The sequence below is a fragment of the Elephas maximus genome, chromosome 15 (assembly GCF_024166365.1).
Source record: "Elephas maximus indicus isolate mEleMax1 chromosome 15, mEleMax1 primary haplotype, whole genome shotgun sequence".
In the NCBI taxonomy this organism is placed as follows: domain Eukaryota; kingdom Metazoa; phylum Chordata; class Mammalia; order Proboscidea; family Elephantidae; genus Elephas; species Elephas maximus.
The window spans coordinates 42939981-42964517 of NC_064833.1; the positions used below are offsets into that span (position 1 = coordinate 42939981).

General features: G+C 34.6%; 1 protein-coding gene across 16 annotated transcripts in view; it reads right to left on the reverse strand.

Moving 5' to 3' along the window:
* Positions 1-24537, reverse strand: part of VPS13B (vacuolar protein sorting 13 homolog B) — a 915182-nt gene that overhangs the window by 814716 nt on the left and 75929 nt on the right. For 15 of the 16 annotated variants that reach the window (XM_049854595.1, XM_049854593.1, XM_049854590.1 and 12 more), the window contains exons 5-12: positions 24302-24469; positions 22244-22425; positions 19065-19239; positions 8608-8876; positions 3493-3588; positions 2895-3017; positions 2266-2403; positions 1231-1318 (exon numbers count right to left, since the gene is read on the reverse strand). In XM_049854595.1, the coding sequence (XP_049710552.1) occupies positions 1231-1318; positions 2266-2403; positions 2895-3017; positions 3493-3588; positions 8608-8876; positions 19065-19239; positions 22244-22425; positions 24302-24469 (1239 nt within the window). Of the gene's footprint in view, positions 1-1230; positions 1319-2265; positions 2404-2894; positions 3018-3492; positions 3589-8607; positions 8877-11928; positions 12042-19064; positions 19240-22243; positions 22426-24301; positions 24470-24537 lie in introns of those variants that run through there. The other variant, XM_049854597.1, reaches the window with a different exon arrangement.

Below are 24537 nucleotides of genomic sequence, written 5' to 3' on the forward strand. Positions count from 1 at the left end.
TATCAACAACATATAACCAAACAAAACCAAACCCGTTGTTATTGAGTCCAGTCCAATTTATGGCAGCCCCATGTGTTGCAGAGTAGAACTGCTCCACAGGGTTTTCCTGGCTATAATCTGTACAGAAGCAGACCATGCCACTGAGTTTGAAGGACCATCCTTTAGGTTAGTGGTCAAATGCAAGCCAAATACCTCACCCAGGGACCTTCAACATACAGATGGTATTTAAATTCATAAGAAAGAATGAGACTACCTCAGGAGACAATTCAGAGAAAGAAGTGAATCCAGGGATTAATCAATGAGAACATCAACATTTAGAAGTCCAATACAAAAAAAGGAGGCAGAAAATTACTGCTCTTGCTTTCTGTGTTCATTTAGCAAAACCTACTAATCCTTCAAGATCAACTCCTCCATGAAGTCAACTCCACAGACAAAAGCAGTCACTTTATTATCTAGACTATTTATACTACTTATACTACTATGCTTAACATGGTATATTATAATCATATATTTAAACACCTAAACACTGCCTATTGATTTCTTAAGAAATAATTTGGCCTTTTTTTCATTCACACTACCCAACTCATCACGTGGCATATATAAATCACTTTTTAAAATATGAACAGTTAACCAAAGGATCGTAAACTGATTTTCACTAACTTTTCAATATGCAAAAAGACTGAAATAAGTACAATATTGTATATTGATGTGTACATTAAACATCAAGTGGTTCAATTTTTAATGACATCATTTGCTTGCTAACATAATAAAATATGAAAATAATAAAGCACATAATAAGAAAAAACTATGTGTCACAGTCTGTGGAAGAATTTATTTCTACTCTTTTATTTAAAACAAACTCTCATTTTTAATAAAAAGATCTATATAACCTCCAAAATGTACTTCATACAGAAAAAGGAAACATTGATTCTGACAATTTAATGTAATACGAAGTTTGATGTACCGAAATTTTAATTTTTGGTTAAGTATGAGAACTAATTGTAGTTGGTTACACAAAATGTCTTTTCAATCTACACAAAGAAAGGATTAAAAAAATGCCAAAAATCTAAGGAAATTCTACATGCCATTAAAATTAAACCATTCCTAAAAGTACCAGAAGGTAAATCTGATGTGACAGGGTACAACCACAGTCAAGGACCAATTGAATCTAAAGAAGCTTTTGTTTCTGTTGTTCAAGAAAAGGTAAACATAAAGGAAAGAAGCCAGTACCTTTACCACTAGTGTTTTCCATTGTATACAGGTAATCCATGTAAAAAGCACCAAACCTTTGCATTCCGGTTATTTCAGTGTATGTCTCCTGCCAATAAAGCAAAGCAAACAGAGCAAACATTGTCTAAGAAGAGAATTTTGCATTTAAATTCCACAGGTCAGGAATCAGACATACATCCTTAAATAGACTGTGTATCAACTCAAAGAATTACCAAAAGAACAGAGGTTATCCAAAGAATTTACTTCTAAGAAAGGTAATGCTACCTCTACTATAGATCACACAAAAGGACGTTTATAATTCTACTAGACATTTTCACCACTTTATCAATAATGTCTGGTTAATGAATACCTATAATGGAGTAGATAGTACACTCTTGACCTTTATTACCATCACAAAACTGCCTAACAATGTGTACTTTCAAATAGAGTTAATCCTTAAATATTTCACTACACTTAAATAAGACAGTTCAAACACTCATGATCTACTAAAATATTCAAACATGTTAATTAGGCAGGTCAACATTACATTCTTTACTTTCAATTCTGAAATGAAATCTTAATAATAACCAGTGAAAAGCAATTATTCTATTACATTTAATCTTCAGGTAACTTTTTTGGAATATTTTACTTTATTCCATGAAAAAGTACACAATTATTTCACATGAGAAAATCAAATAATACTAAAAAGTATACATAATAAAAAATGAAATTCTCCATCTCTTTCCATCAATCCCAGACCCCAGAAATTAACCAATATTAACAGAGATAGTTCTGCATGTTTCCTCCATGACTATTTTCACAGCAGGGCACGGATACACAAACTGTGGTTACACACTAAAGATTAAGTAGAGGCCCTCTGTGCACTCCTCAAGTTTTTCTAAACATAGACACTGGACAAAAACATTCTAAATGCTTCCATAAAAAATTAGCATTCAGAAGATATTATCTGAGAGGAAAGATGCCAATTACAAATATTCACGCACTATGTCCACCCAAACACAGCCCAGAATTTGGCTCAAGTGTATGTTCTCTGACCTTATGATGAGCAGTATCTAAGATAAATTCTGCACGAGTACCATTATTTTCTGGGCTTCGGTAATCAAACAATGAATTTGTAAGGTATGTCAAACCTTTTGCACTCAAATTTTCACCACAAATGAAGAAACAGGCTTCCTGAAAACAAATGCAAAATTTTTAAACAGGTGGAAAACTCATTAGGCCTTGGCTTTTTTTTCACACACATTCAGTAGTCAAAAGAAATCACTACAACTTAAGGTCCTGTAAAAAGACAAGGAATACTGTCTCTGTTTTCATTGCCGATTTTGGCAAAGAATATTTTTACAAACTAAAAAGGAACTCAAGCTGGCTGTTATAAACAAGAAAAGAGAAACATTTATGAATTGTCAAGTATTTGAAACTAACTGTTCAGGTGTTAAAAACTACCAACTTTCTATATTCCCCTGAGCTTTATAATTTATTATAGGAAAAAACAGTAAAGCTCCATTCTTAAGCCAAAGATATATGTACTCTAACGTATTTTATATGGTTAACCGCTTCAATAAATACTTTAATATATGTGTATCCTATCCATAAAAAACTTTTGTTTCACTTCTGCTCATTCACCTCATCCAAAAAAGAAAGATTAAAAAAAGATTTTGACTTACTGTTTCACTTCTGTTCACATTATCTTCAAAATCTTTAACACCCATAATTGCTTTAAGGCACTGGGCTCGGCAACCTACAAAACCAATCTGGCAATCAAAGAAAGGCTCTCCCATCATAAGGGCCTGTAAGTGGAAAGCTGGCATATTAGAACTAAGAACTCGAATTTAATTAAATGTTACAGGGTTCCCTGTAGAATTTCTAAATTAGCCAAACATCTTTGAGAGCTGGCCTTTGCAAATTTACTGTCCATAAATCATAAACTTTATTGAAGCAAATACATCTTGTCTTTGTGCCTTCAAACTTTTGTATCCTCAAAGATTATCATTTCATGAACGTTAATACACACATACACATACACATGAGTGCACACATTTAATGAAGAAAATGAAATAATAAATGTTGCATATTGCAGTAAAATCTTCATTAAACTAATAATTATTTCAACCAGTATTACTGACTACTAAGATAGAAATATAAAACTGTAAATATAAATACTTTAAAATATGTAACTTATGATTAGAAAACTGTATTTATGAAATACTAATTTGTAAGGACCATTCGAAAGATATATATGCGTGTTCAGTGTTAAAAGATTACCTCAACTGTAGTTCCTTCTTGTTCCCAACACAATACTTCTTTAGATTTTACTTTCTGAGGGCTGTAATAACTACTCTCAGCTTGCATTTCAGTGAGCTAGGAAACAATATAATAAGCACATTAAGTCAAAATCAGTATTAAATGGCAATAAAATGTCATCATTATGATGAGTTGATGAAAATAAGGCCTATTTTAAGATCGAAGAAATTTAATTATTAAGCAGGAAAACGTGCCAAAAAAATCACTATAACAGATTATCCATAGTAATAAGGTTGAACACGTCAGTCTAAGCTCACAGAGAATTAAAATACCACCTTATTTTTATTTAGCTCCTTTTCCTTAATATTGCTCGAAAAGGTGAAAACTCTGTAGCTGTAACAGTCCCAGTGTATTAATAGTTCTTATATTCTGCCCAAAATTTATATAATTATAACCCCGATTCATCTTTTTCACTGATATATTCAACCATGTTTAATCATTTCCAAAAATCTTCCTATTTCAAACCAAAAGATAAAATACTTTGAGAAGAAACACAAATGGATTCAGTAGTTGTTATCTTCTAGTTCCTATGAAAAGGAGCCCTAGTGGCATACCGGTTAAAGCAAACAACTGCTAACCGAAAACTTGGCTCCACGGGAGAAAGATGTGGCAGTCTGCTTCCATAGAGATTTACAGCCTTGGGAACCCTATGGAGTCACTACGAGTCATAACAGACTCGACTGCAGTTGAGTTTGGTTTGGTTTTGAGTTCTTATCAAAGTAGCCCTGGTGGTTAAGAGCTTGGTTAATAACCCAAAGGTCGGCGGTTTGAACCCACAAAAAAATACCTGGCGATCTGCTCCCACAAAAATTACAGCCTAGAAAACCCTATGGGGGCAGTTCCACTCTGTCCTGTAGGGTCACTATGAGTCAGAATCAACTAAATGCCACACAACAGCAGTTCTTATGAGGAAGGTAAGATCACTGGTGTTCATTTTAAATGCATGCCTCATAACTCACACAGATTCATTCAGTCATGCAAAAAGCACTTGAGTGCCAGCTAGCTAACAAGTACTAATCTAGATGCTGATGGAAAAAAATACTTCTGCTCCCATGAAGCTTACAATATATTATTTGTATGTATTAAAAACTAGATAATTTAAATTACTATTAAAAGGTACTTTGCTAAATGCAATGGGGATTGGATCCTAGAAAAGTAACATTATGAAATTCAGTTAAGTCTGGAGTTTTATTAACAGTAATGACCCAATCAACGTTGGCTCCTTGGTTCTGACAAATGTACAGTAGTAGCATAAGATGTTAACAGTAGGGAAAACTCAAGGAGTATACATGAACTCTCTGTATTAACTTTAAAATTTTTCTATAAATCTAAAATTATTCCAAAATAAAAAGTTTGTTTAAAAAAAAAGAAGTACTCTGCCTATGTTTGTCAATGATTTGACCCTTACTCTTGTGAAATGGATATATTCTTCAAACTTAAAGTCAAAGATCACATTTAAAAATATATATATATGTTTAACTTAGGCCAAATAAAAATTATTGAACTGAAAAGTTACAATTTTAAGCACAATAGCCTCTTTATATTGAGAATCAACCAATTATTCTAATATTTGAGAGTAAAGAGTTTTTGATATAATTTTCATTTAATATAAAACTATTTCTTGGACATTTTTAGTGCTAATATATACAATGTTATAAAAATAATTGTTTTAAAGAACAATTAATCTAAAATGCTTAAGCAAAATTGAATTTTTTAAACTTGATCACCCTTCAGCTGTCTACAGTTATTGTAGAGAAAAAGCAATTAATTGATTAAAAGGACTGAAACATTACAAGAACAATTTTCGACACTATTATTAAAATGCTACATTTAATTTGGCATGATTTTTGTTGGACTGATATCAACGGTTCAGAATGCTAATGTAGAAACATGATCTTATTTTCTGACCAAAATATGAGCCACAAATTAATTCCATACATTCTTCAAAAGCAAACTGAACAATGAATTCTAATGTTTTCCTCCTAAATACCAACATATTTCCCTTAGAGAAACCTTAGACAAATACAAATATTTCAAATTTTTATAAAGATATATAAACTAGGGACAAATACTGCCAAGAAACTCTATAAAAGTTTTATACATAGATGAATTTTCTCACAAACTGGGTTTAGTACAATTTTTCTTATCAAGGAAGTTAATAAAAATGTATCAGAATAAATTCAAATTTTAAAATAAGCAAGTAAAAATCACTAGGAAAAAACAATACTAAGCAATCCCTGATGTCCTTCTCCAGGAGAAGGACATGATGCTTGGCAAAGTACAGGGTCAGCAGAAAAGAGGAAGACCCTCAATAAGGTGAACTGACACAGTGGCTGCAAAAAGGAGCTCGAGCATAACAACAACTGTAACGATGGCGCAGGACTGGGCAGTGTTTCGTTCTGCTGTGCATAGGGTCGCTAAGAGTCGGAGCCAATACAACGGCATCTAACAACAACAACAAGCAATCCTTAACTGTGCTCACAAACTTAGGTTAAAAGTAAGTACTTCATTCTGATCATCAAAAACTAGCAATATGTCTTAGTCATCTAGTGCTGCTATAATAGCAATACCACAAGTGGACAGCTTTACCAAAGAGAAACTTAATCTCTCACAGTCTAGTAGGCTACAAGTCCAAATTCAGGGCATCAGCTTCAGGGGAAGGCTTTGTCTCTTTGTCTGCTCTGGAGGAAGTTCCTTCATCAACCTTTCCCTGGTCGGGAAGCATCTCAGGTGCAGGAACCTGGCGTCCAAAGGATGCACTTTGCTCCCAGTCATTCTTTCTTGGTGGTATGAGGTCCCCAACTCTCTGCTCACTTCCCTTTCCTTTTTCTCTCTTGAGAGATAAAAGGCAGTGCAGGCTACACCCCACAGAAATTCCCTTTACATTGGATCAGGGATGTGACCTGGGCAAGGGAGTTACAATCCCACCCTAATCCTCTGTAACATAAAATTACAATCACAAAATGGAGGACAATCACACAATACTGGGAATCATGGCCTAACCAAGTTGACACATATTTTGGAGGGACATAATTCAATCCATGACACAATTTATCTAACAACAGTTGGCAACAGTTGGCTTTTTATCCAATTTTTAAAGATTATATTATTTTGCCCATTTATAATTTGCAGATTCATCCATATTCCTTTCATTTAGCCAAAGCTAAATCAGTAAGTATCAACTACAAACATAATTTGTTTCAGTAGAATTCAGAAATAATAAATGATGGTGTTAAAATAGCAGCTAATATATGAATTATCATTACTGTGCCTATCTTTATAACCAAAAGAGAAAGACTTTTAAAGCAATCATAAACTTATATTGAAAGTTATGCTTTATATTTTTCAAGTTTTGTCAGCTTAGAAAACAATACTAAATGAGTCTGTCTAAAAAAGCTTTTAAAGAATATTTACTTTAAAATATATTTTAACCTATCACCTGGTACAGTTAAAAATTGCATACCTATTTCTACAAATTTAAAAAATTCATGTCAGGCAGTTAACAATACAAGCTAAATTAAAAAACACCATGGAAGCAGGAAAGTCTTTTTTTTTTTTTTTTCTCCATGGCTGTATCTCCAAAATCTAGCATGTGGCCTGAAATGATACCTGTAATACTACTTCACAGGTTGAATACATAATTTATCTCCTTCAGAAATCCACCTCCATGTGGACAAGTAACATTTGGAGAGGAAACAAAAACTGAAAGAGGAGTCTATAAATTCTTAGAAGATGGAAAGCCAATGAGGAGATGGGTGAAAGGATAGATGATAGAAAGATGGACGGATAGATGCATTTATTCAACAAAATATTTACTGAATGCCCACTATGTACCAGGCAATTTCCAAGCACTGGCGATACCACCAACCTTTAAGAAATTACCATTTATTGAGTTTCAGTGTCGTATCAAAAAAAAGAATCCATAATTTTCCAAAAAGCCAATTAAAAAACACTTTCATTTTCCAAATAAATATCTGTGAAGTCAGACTTTCTTAATATACTTCAACCAAAACACTTTATAACAGATTGAATGCAGAAGGAAATATCGGAATACTGTACAGTAGCCTTCTATTAAGCCAGACATTAAAGAAATTTTAAAAAACAGAAATAATGCCCAACCTGGTGATATCTATTTTGGTTTCTTTAAATGTTTTCAAAAAATATATTTTTTTAAATGCTGCCCAGAGTGTAGTTTGATGACACCTGCATCAGTGTTACCTGGAATGGTAGTTAAATACGCACATTACTGACACATATTAAAGTTGAAGACCCTGTGCATATACATTATATATTCTCTTTTGAGTATGTAATAAATTTTACATACTTTTCTTTAACAGAGGAAATGGTCAAAGTATGTTAGTAGTGCTGAAAAACAGAGCTAGAAGAGGACTTTGATAAGAAATCGGACTGTTTTGAAGAGTGAATAAAAGTTGAGGAAAGAGAAAAAAAAATGTACACAGACAACTCTTTAGAGAAATTTTGTTACAAAAGAGAGCATAGAGATGAAATAGTAGTTGAAGGAGTACATAAATTCAAGGGAGATTTTTGATGAGCTTTTCTATTTTAATAGGAATATGAAAGTATGCTGTATGCCAACTGAATGATCCAGGAGTGAGGGAAAAACTGTCCATACAGCTGACAGAAAAGAACACTAGAGAAGTCTTTAAGAAGACAGAAAAACTAAAAACCCAGTGCCATCAAGTTGATTCCAACTCACAGTGACCCTACAGGACAGAGTAGCACTGCCCCAAAGGGCTTCCAAGGCTGTAAATCTTTACGGAAGCAGACTGTCACATTGTTCTCCTACAGAGCGGCTGATGGGTTTGAACCACTGATCTTTCAGTTAGCAGCAGAACACTTTTAGCCACTGTGCCACCAGGGCTCCTTAAGAAGACAGAAAGGATTCAAAATTCAAAGATTTTAAATGGAAGCCACATAATTCCAAGAAGGGATTATTAGACTCTTTTACATCATACTGAGCACAAAACAAACTTTAATTGACTAATCTTTACTAGCAATCCAAATTTAAGCATTGAAGCCAACAGGTGTATGAATAGCAAGAGAAAGGAAACCTACTTTGAAAGTTACAGTGGCCTTTGTGCAATAAAATCCTATAGAAACAATAGGATCCTTCAAAGTCTGTGCTTTTTGCTGATGCATGGCTGATGTAGGATCACTTCCAAGGTAGTCTTCCTCGCCATCATCATAACTCACAATTGCAGGCACAAACGACCAAGCCCATGATACCCATCCCTGGGGCTGCTCATCATCTTGCTGTGAATACAACTCCTGAGTTTTGTACTGAGCAGGATACTGCATATCTATTCTTGTTTCACCTTCAGCACCTATCAATAAAATAAAGCCATTTTAAATAAATCAAACTAGAGAATTTAACTGAGAGAAAAAACAGGAATACAACATCCTGTAAAAATGTTCTTCCCACATCCTTCTTTCTAGATACAAGATATGACTAAATCATACACTGGCTATTATTATTTGAAACCAACAATTAGCATTATCACTCTCAAGTTTCTATATGTTGTACTGTGTCAATGTCCTTTCGAAGGTTGAAGTTAATATTATATGTGGAGAGTAGTTTATCAAATGCACATCACTTTAAATGTATTTGGTAAGTACAAAGAATAAATTCATTCTTCAACATTTCACTCATTATTTAAAAAAAAAATTTTTTTTTAACTTACCTCCCCAAAATAAACCTAATGTGCTCAATAACTGAAAGTTCTCTATTTCCTGATGTACTCAACTGAAAAGGCAAATGACAAGTGCTCCTGGGCAAATGCATTCCCCAAAACAAGAAATTATCCCAAAGGATAAAAAAAAAACTAAAATAAATGTTATAATGAAATGACTTGCATATGTAGCTAAGAAAGAGAACAATGTTGGTGACTCTTTCTTATTAGTGGGTAAGATAAATGTATAGGAAAGCTTTCCTATTCTACAGATAAAATTACAGCAAAGCAATTTTATTTGGTTACAAATTGGCAGACTAAGGCTTCAGACTCCAATCATTCTTTTAATTTAGTGCATGATAAAACTGTACCTTTGCAAAAACAAATTCCATCAAAGTCTCTTAACATTATTCTAACAATACAGAGCAAACAGGCACATCAGAGGAGAAAAACACATTATTTTTATTAAATTCAGGAAATAACACGGTCCAGCAGACTCAATTATATCTACTCTCTACTGCCTGATCTGTAAACACACACATTCCTGTAAATATCACCCTCATTCAGGTACACTTACAAAGTTTTCTAGCTAGAAAAACATTGTAACTTTTTTATTCTTACGCAAAGAGACCCTTGGAAAACCCTACACTCAAAGGTTGTGGCAAAAGGTCATTTGCCATATGCCGATTCTTCTTTCATCTGGAAAGGGAAAGGCTTGATAAACACTACTGTATTTTTACGCAAATAACAAGCACCTTGTACATTTTTTGCAAGTTGTGCCCTCCCCCCCAGAGACATTTTCATAAAAGCACTAGTTTTTTTACAGCAACATGTAACAAATATTGGCATAGCAGGGCTTATGAAAATACCTCTAGATGGGTGGGCATGGTTGGCAAACAAACGCAAAAGGTGCACATCATTTGTGTAAAATTATGGTAATCACAGTACCTAAAATAAAATACTAACAGACCTTCAAAATAAATTGTAAATGTTATAAATCCAGAAAACGTTTTGCATATTTATACATGGTTTATATATGGTTTAACCATAAAATTATGTAAGTTTCTAGTAGATAAATAATGAAGGTTATTTACTAGCTGTCCCTAATAAAATGTCAAACATAGCAACAATTGTGAGGATGGTACAGGACTGGGTAGTGTTTCGTTCTAATGTGCATAGGGTCAGTATGAGTCAGAGCCGACTCGATGGCACTTAATGACAACAACAAGATGTCAAATTGGATATCATCACTGTCTATCATCTTGGTTATAAAATAAGAAGTCAAGTCACCTCAACCCAAGGAAGCAGGGACCAGGTTGGGTCCACAGAAATGGACTCCGGACTTCTTTGTCTTTCCTATTAAAACAGAAGGGATATCTACTGCTTGAGCTTTTGAAGCAAAAGACCAAAAAAGGTCTGAGAAACCAGTAACTGTATTTTTTACTTACTATGGCCTTAAATAAAAAAAAAAAAAAGATGACGATGACTTTGATGAAAGAGGAGCCCTGGTGGTCCAGTGGTTAAGAGCTATGGCTGCTAACCAAAAGGTCAGCAATTAAAATCTACGAGCTGCTCCCTGGAAATGATACGGGGCAGTTCTACTCTGTCTTATAGGGTCACTATGAGTCAGAAATGACTCGATGGCAACGGGTTTAATTTTTTTTTTTTTTTTGGTTTGGTGAAAGATGCTTTCGAAGTTTTAAATCTTTGCTCGCTGCCTTGTAAAAAGAATCAATTAGAGCCCAGAAAAGAAAAAACCATCTCCCTGATGTCTGGTCAGAATTTCCTAAGATACTGTCTTCCTTGGCACAGCACACCTTAACCTGAGGCCTTTGACAGAATTATGGAATATCTCAATATGAACATGTATATTATTTAACTAAAATCTAGCATTCACTTAATTTTAAATGTAGGTAGCAAATTGAGTTATATTAGCAGTACCTATGACAATAATGCCTATAGAAATGACAGGTATTATATCAAGTAAAAGTTATGGAGCTATCTCAAAATATCACTTATACTCCTTACCACTTTGTAATTACAATAGCTATTAGAGCTACTGCTACATCTCATTATCTACTGTGTTAATATAAATGCACATATATTACTATATTAAAATTTCTTAAATATTTGATTATTGTATTTCAACATAATTAGTTCCTTGTGTAATCCTATATATTTTACTTTATGCACTAAAAACATTTAAGAATTCTGCATCTGGCCAACATAGAATGATAGAGAGCAGATTTACCCTACCACCTGAAAAAAATAACAAAAAAGATAAAATACATGAAATAATGATATTTAGACACTGGAAATCAGGGAATGAAAGACAGTGATCCCTGAGAGATGGAAAATAAAAGAGAGACTGCCCAAATTACTGCCTGATATGAGTCTCTAAGCCACAGCTAAGAAATAGATGATGAGACAGAGTAATTAGTCTGGAAAAATCTGTGGTGGCTAGAGTTTGAATGTCAGAGTATCAAACAAAAAAAGCTGATCAGAGAGAGTGCTCCTGAGATCTGCAAGGGTCCCCCCTCAAGGATTCAGCTGAGTAATGATCAGAGCTTGCACATGAGAAAACTACCATGAGAAGAATCGCCAGAAAAGCACTGTCTTAGACTGGATTCTCTAGAGATGCAAAACCAGTAAAGCGCATAAATATATAGAGAGAGGGAGAGGTTTATATCAAGGAAATGGCTCACACAGCTGTAGAGGCTAGAACATTCCAAGTCCATGGGTCAGGATAGAGGCTTCTGCTGACTCACGTAGCCACGAGCCCAAATCAGCAGGTTGGAGAGCAGGGCTCTTGCTCATAGGCTGCAAAGATCAACAAATCCCAAGATCAGCAGTCAAGACCGCAGGTAAACTGCTAGCTCAAGCCCCAGGAATCGAAGGTCAGATAAGCATCCAGAATGGGCAAAAGCCTACAAGCCTTTCCAGAATGTCCGCTTTTATCCGATGCAGGCCACATACCCAAAGAAACTCCCTTTCAATTGACTGGCTACTCACAACAGATCCCACCATGAGGGGGGTCACATATCAGATCTCAACAGGGAAGTAATCACAACATTATATGACTGCCAAAACACTGAGAATCACGGCCTAGCCAAGCTGACACACAATCTTAACCATCACAGTCTACCCCATGTCAATTTGGCACCTGTACGCATCTCCTTAAACCATATATAATCTCTGAATAAAGACAATTATAAAGTCACAACTGTACCTAATGTGATACAACAAACACATACAACCAAAAATGCACTAGCCCTGTTTACATCTTTTATAACTGAAGAAAACAAAAATATTTGATGCACACATACAAAGCAAAAATACTCATAATAACTAGTCTTAGTCTCTGTAACTGGTCACATGGACATAACTGGTATTTAGAGCTACCTTCTTCCACCACCCATTTCATATTCCCTTTGCCCTCAGCAAGCATCTCAGCTGGTTGTGGTTTTTTACCTGGTGAGGTGATCCAAACCTTCATTCCTGAAGGGCCTAGGCCATTAGCAGTCATGTCAGAATGGGGTTGCTATAGTTTTCCACTGACTTTAATCACAGAGCATGGCAGTATTAAGGGGCTCCCTAAGGGACCTCCTGCATTCCAGAAATACTCTTCTTTACCTCCACTATGTAATATCAACCTGATTTCCTCTTGGTAAGCAGGATCAATCACACATGCCAGTAGGGTAACTCCTTCCTCTGAGGCTCAGAAGCATAAGGACCCCAAAGTGGCCAGGTACCATTCTTAACTTATAGTTCAATGGAATCAGTGACATGTCTCCAAGTGGGAGCATTCCTCCCTTTGGAACTAGACCTCTAGACCTGCAGAGCATAAGGTCACGGGGACAGGATACAAAAATCTTTTGAGTGGTGCCATTCCCATTAATACCCCTTGATTCCTGGGCCCATGAATCCTGGCTATTAATGAAACAGCACCATATATTAGACGTAGGTTTAGAGCACATACAGTCTCATGGAGAACACTGCCCCAACCCTGCAAGGTACGGCCACCTAGCTGGCAACATAATTGTGTCTTTAGGAGGTCATTCCATTATCCCATCAAGCCAGCTGCTTCAGGATGATGGGGAACATGGTAAGACCAGTGAATTCCATGAGCATGGGCCCACTGCCTTCATTTTCTTGAAATAAGTCCCTTGATCCGAGGCGATGCTGTGTGAGATACCATGACAGTGGATAAGGCATTCTATAAGTTCACAGATGATAGTTTTGGCAGAAGCGTTGCATGCAGGGACGGCAAATCCATATCCAGAGTAACTGTCTAGTCCAGTAAGAGAAAAATGCTGCCTCTTCCATGATGGAAGTGGTCTAACGTAATCAACTTGCCACCAGGTTGCTAGCTGATCTCCTCCAGGGATCATGCCATACTGGGGACTCCGTGTTGGTCTCTGCTACTGGCAGACTGGGCATTCAGCAGTGGCTGTAGCCAAGTCAGCCTTGGTGAATGGAAGTTCATGTTACTGTGCTCGTGCATAACCTCCATTCCAGGCACCATGGCCACTTTGTTCTTGAGCCTACTGAGCAAGGACAGGAGATGCTGGGGAAAGACGATGGCAGCTTCCAAAGAACACATAATCCTATTCACTTGATTGCTAAAATCCTCCTCTGCTGAGGTCACCCTTTGGTGAGCATTCACATGAGACACAAATATCTTCACTTCTTTGGCCCAGTCAGAGAGGTCTATCCCTATACCTCTTCCGCATACCTCTGTGTCTCCAATTTTCCAATCATGTTCCTTCCAGTTCCCTGACCATCCAGCCAAACAACTGGCCACAGCCCAAGGAAACTCCCTTCCAACTGACTGGCTACTCACAGCAGACTCTATCTTGAGGGTGAGCACATATCAAATTTCAACAGGGAAGTGATCACAACATTATACGACTTCCAAAACACTGAGAATCATGGTCTAGCCAAGTTGACACACAATCTTAACCATCACAGGAGCAAACGGAACAATTCCCAGAGCTCACATAGAATGGAGAATAGTTTATGTCCCCACCAGTGAGAAAGAAAAATCCTTGTAATTCACTGGGTATCAGGCAGAACACTCAGAAGGACAGAACAAAATTCCCATTTAAAAAAAAAAAAAACCCGTTGCCATCGAGTGGCGCAGTGGCTAAGAGCTGCAACTGCTAACCAAAAGGTTAGGGGTTCAAACCCACCAGCCGCTCCTTGGAAATTCTATGGGGCACTTCTACCCTGTCCTATAGGGTCGCTGTAAGTCAGAACAAAATTAGATCCAGGTTAATGGCTGTTCTGATCCCATGTAACAAAGCTTTAAAGCAAGCCTCAAAAGGATCAGACTGTTCCAATAACTTAACTGCTTGCATACAAAAATATCCAGCACCCAAAAAAGTATAGTTCACAATGTCTGGCTTCTACTTAAAAATTATCAGGCAAACAAAGAAACAAAAAACTATGACTCACAATAAGAAAAAAAAGTCAGTCAGTAGAAACAGATCCAGAAATGACAGCGATCATAGAATTGGTAAATAAGGACAATAAAACAGCTACATAAATAAAATACGTCTGTTCAAGAAAGCATGAAAAAGGTTAAAGAAAGACACAGAAGACATTTTTTAAAGGCTCAAAATGAAGTTTTAGAGATGAAAAATATAATGTCTGAGATGAAATATAAACCAGATGAGATTAACAGTACATTAGACACAGCAAAAGATTAGTCACCTTGAAGACAGCAACAGAAAATATCCAAAATAAAACACACACAGAAATGAAAGAAGAAAAATGAACAGAGTATTAGTAAGTCTGCTGAACAGCTTCAAGCAGCCTGATACAGACACAATTAGAGTCCTAAAAGGAGGAAAGGAGAATTTTATTAAAAAATTAAAAAATTGAAGAAATAAATAATGCCCAAAAGTTTTCCAAATATAGCCAAAAACTATAAATCCACAGATCTAAAAAGCTCAAGAAACCGCCAGTAAAGAACCATGAAGAAAATGACACCAAGGTACATCATATAAGATTGCTATGAAAACTTCTGAGAAAGGATTCATAAATTTACCAGAATGTCAAAGGAGTCCTTGGCACATACAATAATCGGTTAAAAATCCCTGATTCGGACAAATGAGAAAACTCAGACTCCTTTGGAAGCAAACAGTAGAGTTGCTTTCTCCATCTCTTAACATTCTAAAAAAATTAAGTCACTTTCTTAGACAGATCACAAAAGGCAAGCGCCATAAAAGAAAAATTCAGAAATTACATTTCATCAAAATTTAAAACTTCTGCCCAGGAGACACTTATTAAAAATTCAATAGACAAGTCACAGGCTGGCAGGAAATATTCCTAAAACAAACCAAAGGACTTAAATTCAGAATGTAAGAAGAACTTCTACAACTTAATAATGGGGGTGGGGGGGCAGGAGTTTTAAAATGGGCAAATATATAACACATACATCACAATAACCACATGAAAAAGTTCAAAATAATTACTCACCAGGGACACGATGATACCACAACACAATGATGACACCACAACATACTTATCAGAATGGCAAAGGGTAAAAAACACTGCCCAACCAAATGTTGTCAAGGATGTGGGGCACCTGGAACTCTCAAATGTTGTTGATAGGAATGTAAAATGGTTACAACCACTCTGATAAAAAGGTTTCATCATTTTTTTTTTTTTAATTTACTCTTAGGTATTTACTCAAGAGAAAGAATATCACAAGTTTACAAAAGTCGTGTACAAGAAGGCCCGTCAGAGCTTTATTTATAACAGCCAAAACCTGGAAAGAGTTCAAGTGTCCATCAACAGGGGATGGCTAAATAGACTACAGCAAGTTAATATAATGTACAACCACTAAGCAATAAAAAGGAAAGAACTACTGATATATGCAAGAACATAGATGAATCCCAAAATTATTATGCTTAACAAGAGTTTCACAAGAGAGTACATATAATTCCATTTATATGAAATTCTAGAATCAGCAAAACTAATCCATGGTTTAAAAAAAATTCAGAACAGTATTTCCTGAGGGGAGTGGGTATGAGAGGTAGAGTGACTAGAAGGGGGTAAGTGGGAAATCTGGGGGAAGATGTTAATAATTAAGGTCTTGATGTCTTAATGGTCTATGATTTTTGAGTCACACAGATATATGCATTTCTCAAAACTTGTCGATTAGACGGGGGGATGCAGACCCCAAATTCTCGTAAGAAGACCAGACTTAATGGTCTGACTGAGACTAGAAGGACCTTGGAGGTCATGGTCCCCAGACCATCTATTAGCCCAAGACAGGAACCATTCCCAAAGTCAACTCTTCAGACAGGGATTGGACTGGACTAAAAAGACAGCCCTGAAGAGTAGGCTTCTTGGATCAAGTGGACACATGAGACTATGTTGGCATCTCCTGTGTGGAAGGGAGATGAGAGGACAGAGGTGGTCAGAAGCTCGCTGAATGGACATGAAAATAGAGAGTGGAGGGAAAGAGTGTCCTGTCTCATTAGGGGGAGAGCAATTAGGAGTATATAGCCAGATGTATATAAATTTCTGTATGAGAGACTGACTCGATTTGTAAACTTTCACTTAAAGCACAATAAAAATTAAAAAAAAAAAAATTCGTCAATTAGTATACTTAAGACCTGCATATTTCACTTGGTAAACTTTACCTTCAAAAAAATAAAATAAGAACCACTAACAAATATATACTCTAGTTAATGATATACAGCTGAAGTCTAGTGCTGAAGTGTACTGTCAGTAACTTACTCTTGAAAGGTAGCAAATAAATTGGTTGTAGTCATGAATGGAGAGACGGATGTTAGGTAGACAGACATGTGATAAAATGAATGTAATAAAATATTAACTGTAGAATACAGTTGTGTCACTGTATAAAACTTTTAACTTTTCTATATATTTCCAATTTTTTATAATAGGATGCTGGAAAAAAATTAATTGAAAACATTTTATGTGCTAGGTTTCGTTCTCAGGAGCTCACCATCAAAAAGGAATTCACTTCCTTTTCATTTTATAAAGATACATTTTATACCTTTATACACTTGTTAATGTTGTTCCCTAGTTTTTGTAAGGTGATCAGAATTTTTTTATTGAGATATAATTCGAGTATCGTAAGATTCACCCTTTTGAAGTATACAATTTAATGGTTTAAAGTGTATTCACAAAATTGTACAGCCATAACCACTACTAATTTTAGAACATTTCATCACCCTAGAAAGAAAACCCATATGAATTAGTAGTTACTCCCTCCTCACCCAGCCCCTGGTAACCACTAATCTACTTTCTGCCTCTATACATTTGCCTATTCTTAACATTTCATATAAATGGAATCATGCAACATGTGGTCCTTTGTGACTGGCTTCTTTCACTGAGGATAATGCTTTCACTGTTTATACATGTTACAGCATGTATCAGTACTTCATTCCTTTCTATGGCTAAATAATAATATTCCACTTTATAGATAGTTCACATTTTGTTTACCCATTCATCAGCTGATGGACATGTGTGTTGTTTCCACTTTTTGGTTATTATGAATAACACTGACATGAACATTCATGTACAAATTTTTACGTGGACATATGTTATCAATTCTCTTGGGTATATACCTAGGAGTGAGGAATTGCTAAATGGCTCTAAATCGCCTATCCCATTTTACATTCCCATCATCAGTGTATGAGGTTCCAATTTCTCCACATCCTCACCTACACTTATTATGTGTCTTTTTGATAATAGCTAACCTAGTGGGGGAGCCCTGGTGGCGCAGTGATTAAGAGCTCGGTTACTAACCAAAAGGTTGGCAGTTCGAATCCACCAGCTGCTCCTTGGGAACCCTATGGGGCAGTTCTACTCTGTCAAGTCAACACCAACCTTTATCCTAGTGGGTGTGAACTGGCATCTCACTGTGGTTTTGATTTTCACTTCCCTAATTTTTTTTTAATTATTAATAATCTTGAGCATCTTTTCATGTTATTTTTGGCCATTTGTATATCTTCTACAGTGAAATGTCTATTCAAATTCTTTGCCCATTTTTTAAGTGGGGTATTTGCCCCTAAGTTTTCAATGTCCTTCTCCTAAGGTTCTATGTAATTAATATACATAATTTATAAATTATTATATATTAATTTATAACTTTATAAACTAATATTAAGTTCTACGGAAATCATCTTCTTAAAAATTTCCTGGGTCTCACGCCTGATGCCAAGTCAAAATCCATAATTTCTTTCACATTTCTACTTCAGGTCATTCCTACTTCTATTTATCAGACATTCTACTATTCTACCACACATCATACTTTAACTGTTCTTGTGTCTGTCTATCCTATTGTAACTTAAGATTTTGGTAGAAGGGAATATGTTTATTTCTGTATTTTCCCACATTACCAAGTGTAATGTCTTAGTAAAAGTATAATGAATTGAATAACTGAGTTAGCCCACTAGGTATCCATCAATGAAGCATATTAGTCATTAATTAATAGAACTAAAATAACCTATTTAATTAGTCAGTTAAATAACTCTTTACAGAAAAATTACCAATACTACCACTACTAAACCTAGTCACCAATAAGTCAAAGGAAACCTTTAGTTTGCACAACCTTAATTTTTATAAAATGGACATTCTGAAAACATATCTATTAGAAGTATTAAAGTTATTTTTAGCACATAAGGAAAAAATCAGAATATCTAGCATGGAGAAAATAAAAATCAAAGTCGTATCAAACAACAAAAACACAATCATCCCATCACATTAGTGTACTGCAAAGCTCAATCGAATGTTTTAAAGTTTCCACTGGTAAAATACCTTGTGAGAACAAAAGTTGTAAATTAAACTTTCCATTATAGTTACCTGTAATGTTTCCTAACATTTCTTTATTGTGACAGGTAGGTTCCTCTGTTTCTCCATCTTTAAAATTGCCTATTTCTCCATAGTAAAGAGCAATCCCAAGTTGCATTATACGGATAAACATTGGCAGTTGTTGATCTGTGATGGAAAGTTTCAAACTCTCAACTAAGGTGTGAATCTATTTGAAAAACAAAAACATCCACAAAAACATGTTTAAAGAGAGTACCTTGTAACATAAACAGAAAATTTTTAAGTTATAAAATGATATATCATAAAAGAAATACTAATATCTCAAACAATTCTAATACTTAGGCCAAAATATTTTATCTAAAATCTTAGAAATTAAAGAATTTTGCTATGATGATAAATAAACTTTACAAAGAAACTGTATTAACCCCATATGATGTGGATGCAAATAGAATTGGTAATAAAAGAAATAATCACACTAGATTTCCAGATAAATTACTGCAGAAGGAAAATAAGTTATAAAAACAAAATACCTATTCTATAAAGTTATGAGTATAACAAAAACAGATCTGTCAAAACCAAGAATAATAAGTTTCATGACATCATTCTAGTAAAATTTTTAATTGCTCTTTCCAGCTTTATTAACCAAAAAGAATACATACATATCCTAAAAACATATGTTAAGTGGGGAAAATACTAACATTATGACTATGGAAGTAGGAAAATTATAAAATTTTTATTATGGAATATGGAAAACCATCTCAAATATATGCTCAAGAGAGTTTTTCAGATAAATCAAGAGATTTAAACATGAAAAATTTATAACATCAATCAATTATAAGAAAGAAGGTTAACTACTAACAAATCAGATATATAGCAGTAACCAAAGTTCTCCTTAAGAAAAAAGACAGCATTGGAATATAAACACAGCTACAGTGTAATGGCTTCCTGCTGTTATATAAACAGGGGATAAAACCAATTAAGCCATAAAGACAAGCTTCTTGGAAGGTTTATTTTGACTAACTGGTATTTGAGTGTCTATGAAACATGAAACAGAAATAATGGTAGTCATCGTATTTTCTGACAGAAATCACAAAAATTGTATTGCTGGTGGGGAGAAAGTTGTATATAGGGCAGAATTACCAAGTCATTAAATATTATATTTCAAACATGAATACAGATGTCTTAAAACTGATCTAAAAACCATACACTGAATAGACCGTGAAGAGGTAAAAAAAATACAGAGGGGACAGGGCAGGGAAGGTGTGTATAGTGCAAGCCTGCCAAGCTCTTGTTGGAGATTTATCTGCCACATCCTTTTCAACACTGTTACTCTACCAACAGCACTAGAGGTAAGGCAGTCTTAGTAGAATCAATAACAAAAACTCTTCAAAATCAGTAAGATTAATCCCCAATAGAAACATGGACAAAGAACATGAACAGATATTTCAAAGAACAATGACCAAACACATTTTTAAAAATCTAACTTCAATAATAAAATAAATATGAATTAAAATATATTATTTTTTGTCCAACGAGTAGGCAATTTTTTCAATATACTAATATGTAAGGATAGCAAGAGTATGGTAAGGATAGGACTGCTGTCTAACCTAAAACAGCAAATCTTACAACTCAATAAACCAAAAACAAAACCAAACTTAATGCCATCGAGTCGATTCCAACTCATAGGACAGGCCCTACAGGACAGAACAGAACTGCCCCATAGGATTTCCAATGAGCCTCTGGGGGATTCAAACTGCTGATCTTTTGGTTAGCAGCCATAGCTCTTAACCACTACGCCACCAGGGTTTCCTACATCACGACAGTATTAATAAAATACTAAATAAACCAACTGCAGTTGAACATTGTGATCTCCTATCTGGTGGTTACCACAGTCAAAACCTACATGTCAACAAGCCTATGTGTACGATTTAGATATATAAGCACTGTTTGCAATGAAAAGGCACAGCTAATCAATTTTGAGAACACAAATTTACTTGTGTGCCAACACTAAGTTCTTCCTTAAATTCATTTATTTTTACTTTCCTCTAATTTAGTCCCATCTGTTAGATTTATACTAATGATCAATAAAATTATTTTATATAGTAAAGTTTCCATGTATCCATCACTTGCTTTCAAAATATTTCCTGAATTTACCTTCACATTCCCCAGCTTTACCAGAAATACAAGACGAGATTAAAAAAAAAAATAAGCCCATAACTCTAAAACAAGGACATCAACACTACTGGGCTGAACAATTTCCTATGCTCATCACTGTCAAAGAAGCTAATTCAAAAACAGAAGAAAAATAACAGAATTTAAACAAAACAATGTGCACTATACATAGTTACCATCACTTTTTAAAACAGCCATACCCAGAAAGGCACATTAGTCAAAACTCTTGTTCAGACTTATGGTCAGCCTTTCCATTGTAAGTCTTTAGTAGTCAGAGGCTTGTAATTCAACAATAAAAATTTATTCCACATTAAAACTTGGTCAGCAAATTCAGAAGCCACAGTGTAAATTTCTTTCCCAAGATAAAAAAAAAAATAGGTAAGTGGAAAGACGGGCATGTAAATATATAAATAGAACTCTGGAAAACTATTAAATAGTAAAAGAAGACAAGAATTTATGTTTAGAGACTAACTATACACATTGAAATATATACTAACACCTTGGAGAACAGCAAATTTTCAAATGTATCGAAAGAGATTACCTGGAAAATTCCCATACTCTATATAAGTTTTTAAGTACATTTTGAAACCACAGATAAAAGGCTAAAATTTCCTGAAAAAATATACTGTTGGGTTAGCATTATCAAGCCTTACAAAGTTACCTAAGAAAGAGAAGGGAAAATAACTACGGTTTTCAGATCATGTTGAACAAATTATAAGAACTGAAATATAGATTATTGATAGTTCTGATTCACTGTGGATACAATTACACTTTTTTACATGACCTCCTTTATCTACTTAAAGATTAGTATTTCTTACTAATGACATCTGAACAAACTAAAAAAGAAACTACAGGGACAGAAAAAAGTTGTCACCAAAATATCTCTGCTACAACACATAATACAAAAACCTATAAATATAAATTTTATAAGAATAGCATATATACTTAAAATATTTTGTTTTTTAATAAATTTGCTTGCATAAGAGCCAAAAAACAAAACAGAGACATGCAACTCAACTACTAGAAAAAGAGACACTTACTTTAATAACCGACGGCATCTTGTAATTTAGGTTATCATAAGTAAAATGCAGACGAGTTCTAAAGGAACATTTATACAACAAAGGATCTTGGTAAAATTCAATTTTACCACTGGCATTTCGCTTATCAAGACAAACTGTACAGTCAGAAAAATTAATAACCTTTCTTAGCACCAGATCAGTTGCTGAAAAAAAAGAAAAAAAAACTTTTTAAGTAAAAAGGAAAATTAGAAAAAAAGGCAATGATTATTTATTACTACAAATAGTAGTAAAAACAAATGTAGAAGCAAATAATCAGCATTTAATACCTGACGCCAGATACTATACAAAGAGCTTCTTGTTTATTATCTCATTTAAATCTTCCCAAAACCTCATTAAATAGGCACAATTATCTCCATTTTATATATGAGGAATCAAATAGAGTCGAAATGAGATGAAGTAGCTTGTCCCTGATTTGTACAACACTGAAGTATAAATTTATGTCAAAAATGATGGAAAACTTACCTACGGTTCTCGACCGCAATGAGCTATTAAATATGAATTCTAAAATAAAATATAATTCTTGAGAATCCACATTAAAAGTAACTTTTCAAACAACAGTTGTTCCATGCCATCGAGTCGATTTTGACTTAGAGCAACCCTGTGTGACAAAGCAGAACTGCTCCATAGGGTTCTCTAGCCTATAACCTTTGCTGGTGCAGATCATCAGGCTATCCTGCGGAGCTGCTGGGTGAACCATCAACCTTTCGGTTAGCAGCCAGATACTTAACCATTGCGCCACCACGGCTCTCACGAGTAATAGTTATTCATCTATTATTTATTTTACTCTAAAAAAACTCAGCGCTACCCTCTAAACCTATGCTGTCTGATACAGAAGCCACCAGCCAGATGTGATTATTTAAATGTATATTTAAATTAATTATTAAAACTGTATAAAATTACAATTTCATTTACTCAGTTGTACCAACCACATTTAAAGTGATCAAGAGTCACATGTGGCTAGTGGCTACCATATTAGATGATGAAAATATAAACACTTTCATCATAACAGAAAGTTCTACTGAACAGCATGGCTCTAAGAACAAAGAAATTTAACAGTACCAGTCTAAAAATCGCTGGTAAAGTATCAAACTAGAAAATGAGATCTTTAGCAAACGAAAAATTTTATTTCTAATTGATTACCAATTCCTAGGTAAACATCAGGCCCAAATCTACTTCGCTAGTGGTTTTAAGTTAGCAGCTATCCATAGCTATATCCATGGAATCTCCAAAAAAATAAGATGTGCTTCAATCCATACTAATAATACCACTAGCTCTGAGTACATCCTGGCAATCTCTAACTTAATTCAACTTTTTAATTTTTGTTTCTTTTTTGCATTTAAGTTTTTAAAAAAGCAAAAATCAATTCTATACATTATATAAATAATATGATTCAGTTACTGATACTGTATTTAAATGAAAGCAACTTTAAGAAATCCTTGAAAAACCTCCTTCTCTCTCATTATGATAACAATAATAACTTGCATTTACTAAGTATCTGCTATTACCAAACACAAGACTAAGTCTTTCGCATGCATTATCTCTTGTAAAATATTTACGTGGTCATCTTTTAAAGATGTGAGAAGTGAGGCACAGGAAAGATAAGTAATTTATCTAGTATTACACTGTTTGTAGAAAGCAGAACCATCATTCAAGCTCTAGTAACCTTATTCCAGAGTGCACGTTGTTATCCATTGTAAGAATGTAAAGCTGTCATATTTCATGGGTATTCCAGAAAATTACCATTCCAGTGAGAGGAAATTGTAAGTTTTGAAAATGTTATTCTTAAACGCTAAACATAAGAGCAACTATCTTTTAAAAAAAATTATAAAATCCTTAACCTCAGGGGGGGTCTATTAACTTCCTGAAATTGTACGCTAAATTTTGTATATGTACATTTCTCCAGGCTGAAGGTGTAAAGCTTACATTAGATTTATCAGAGACAGTTGGCCTAAAAAAAAGGTTAAGACTCAAGAAAACTGAATTACAGGAAAACATACACTGTGGTTGATATTTACTCACCAGAAATATCCATGAATGCACGATCCCATAATTCATCTACTGTATAGCATTCTGCAGAAGTGATGTTGACTGAGAGAACGATATCATCTTCAACATATTTTAGTATGAGATTATTTATAACAATGTTTACATTATTTACAACTCGTCTAATCAGGCTCTGCACATAACCTACAAAATAGGGAGGAAAAGGATTTAATTAGCCACAAGTGTATTCAGTAAATTATTTCTTAAAACTT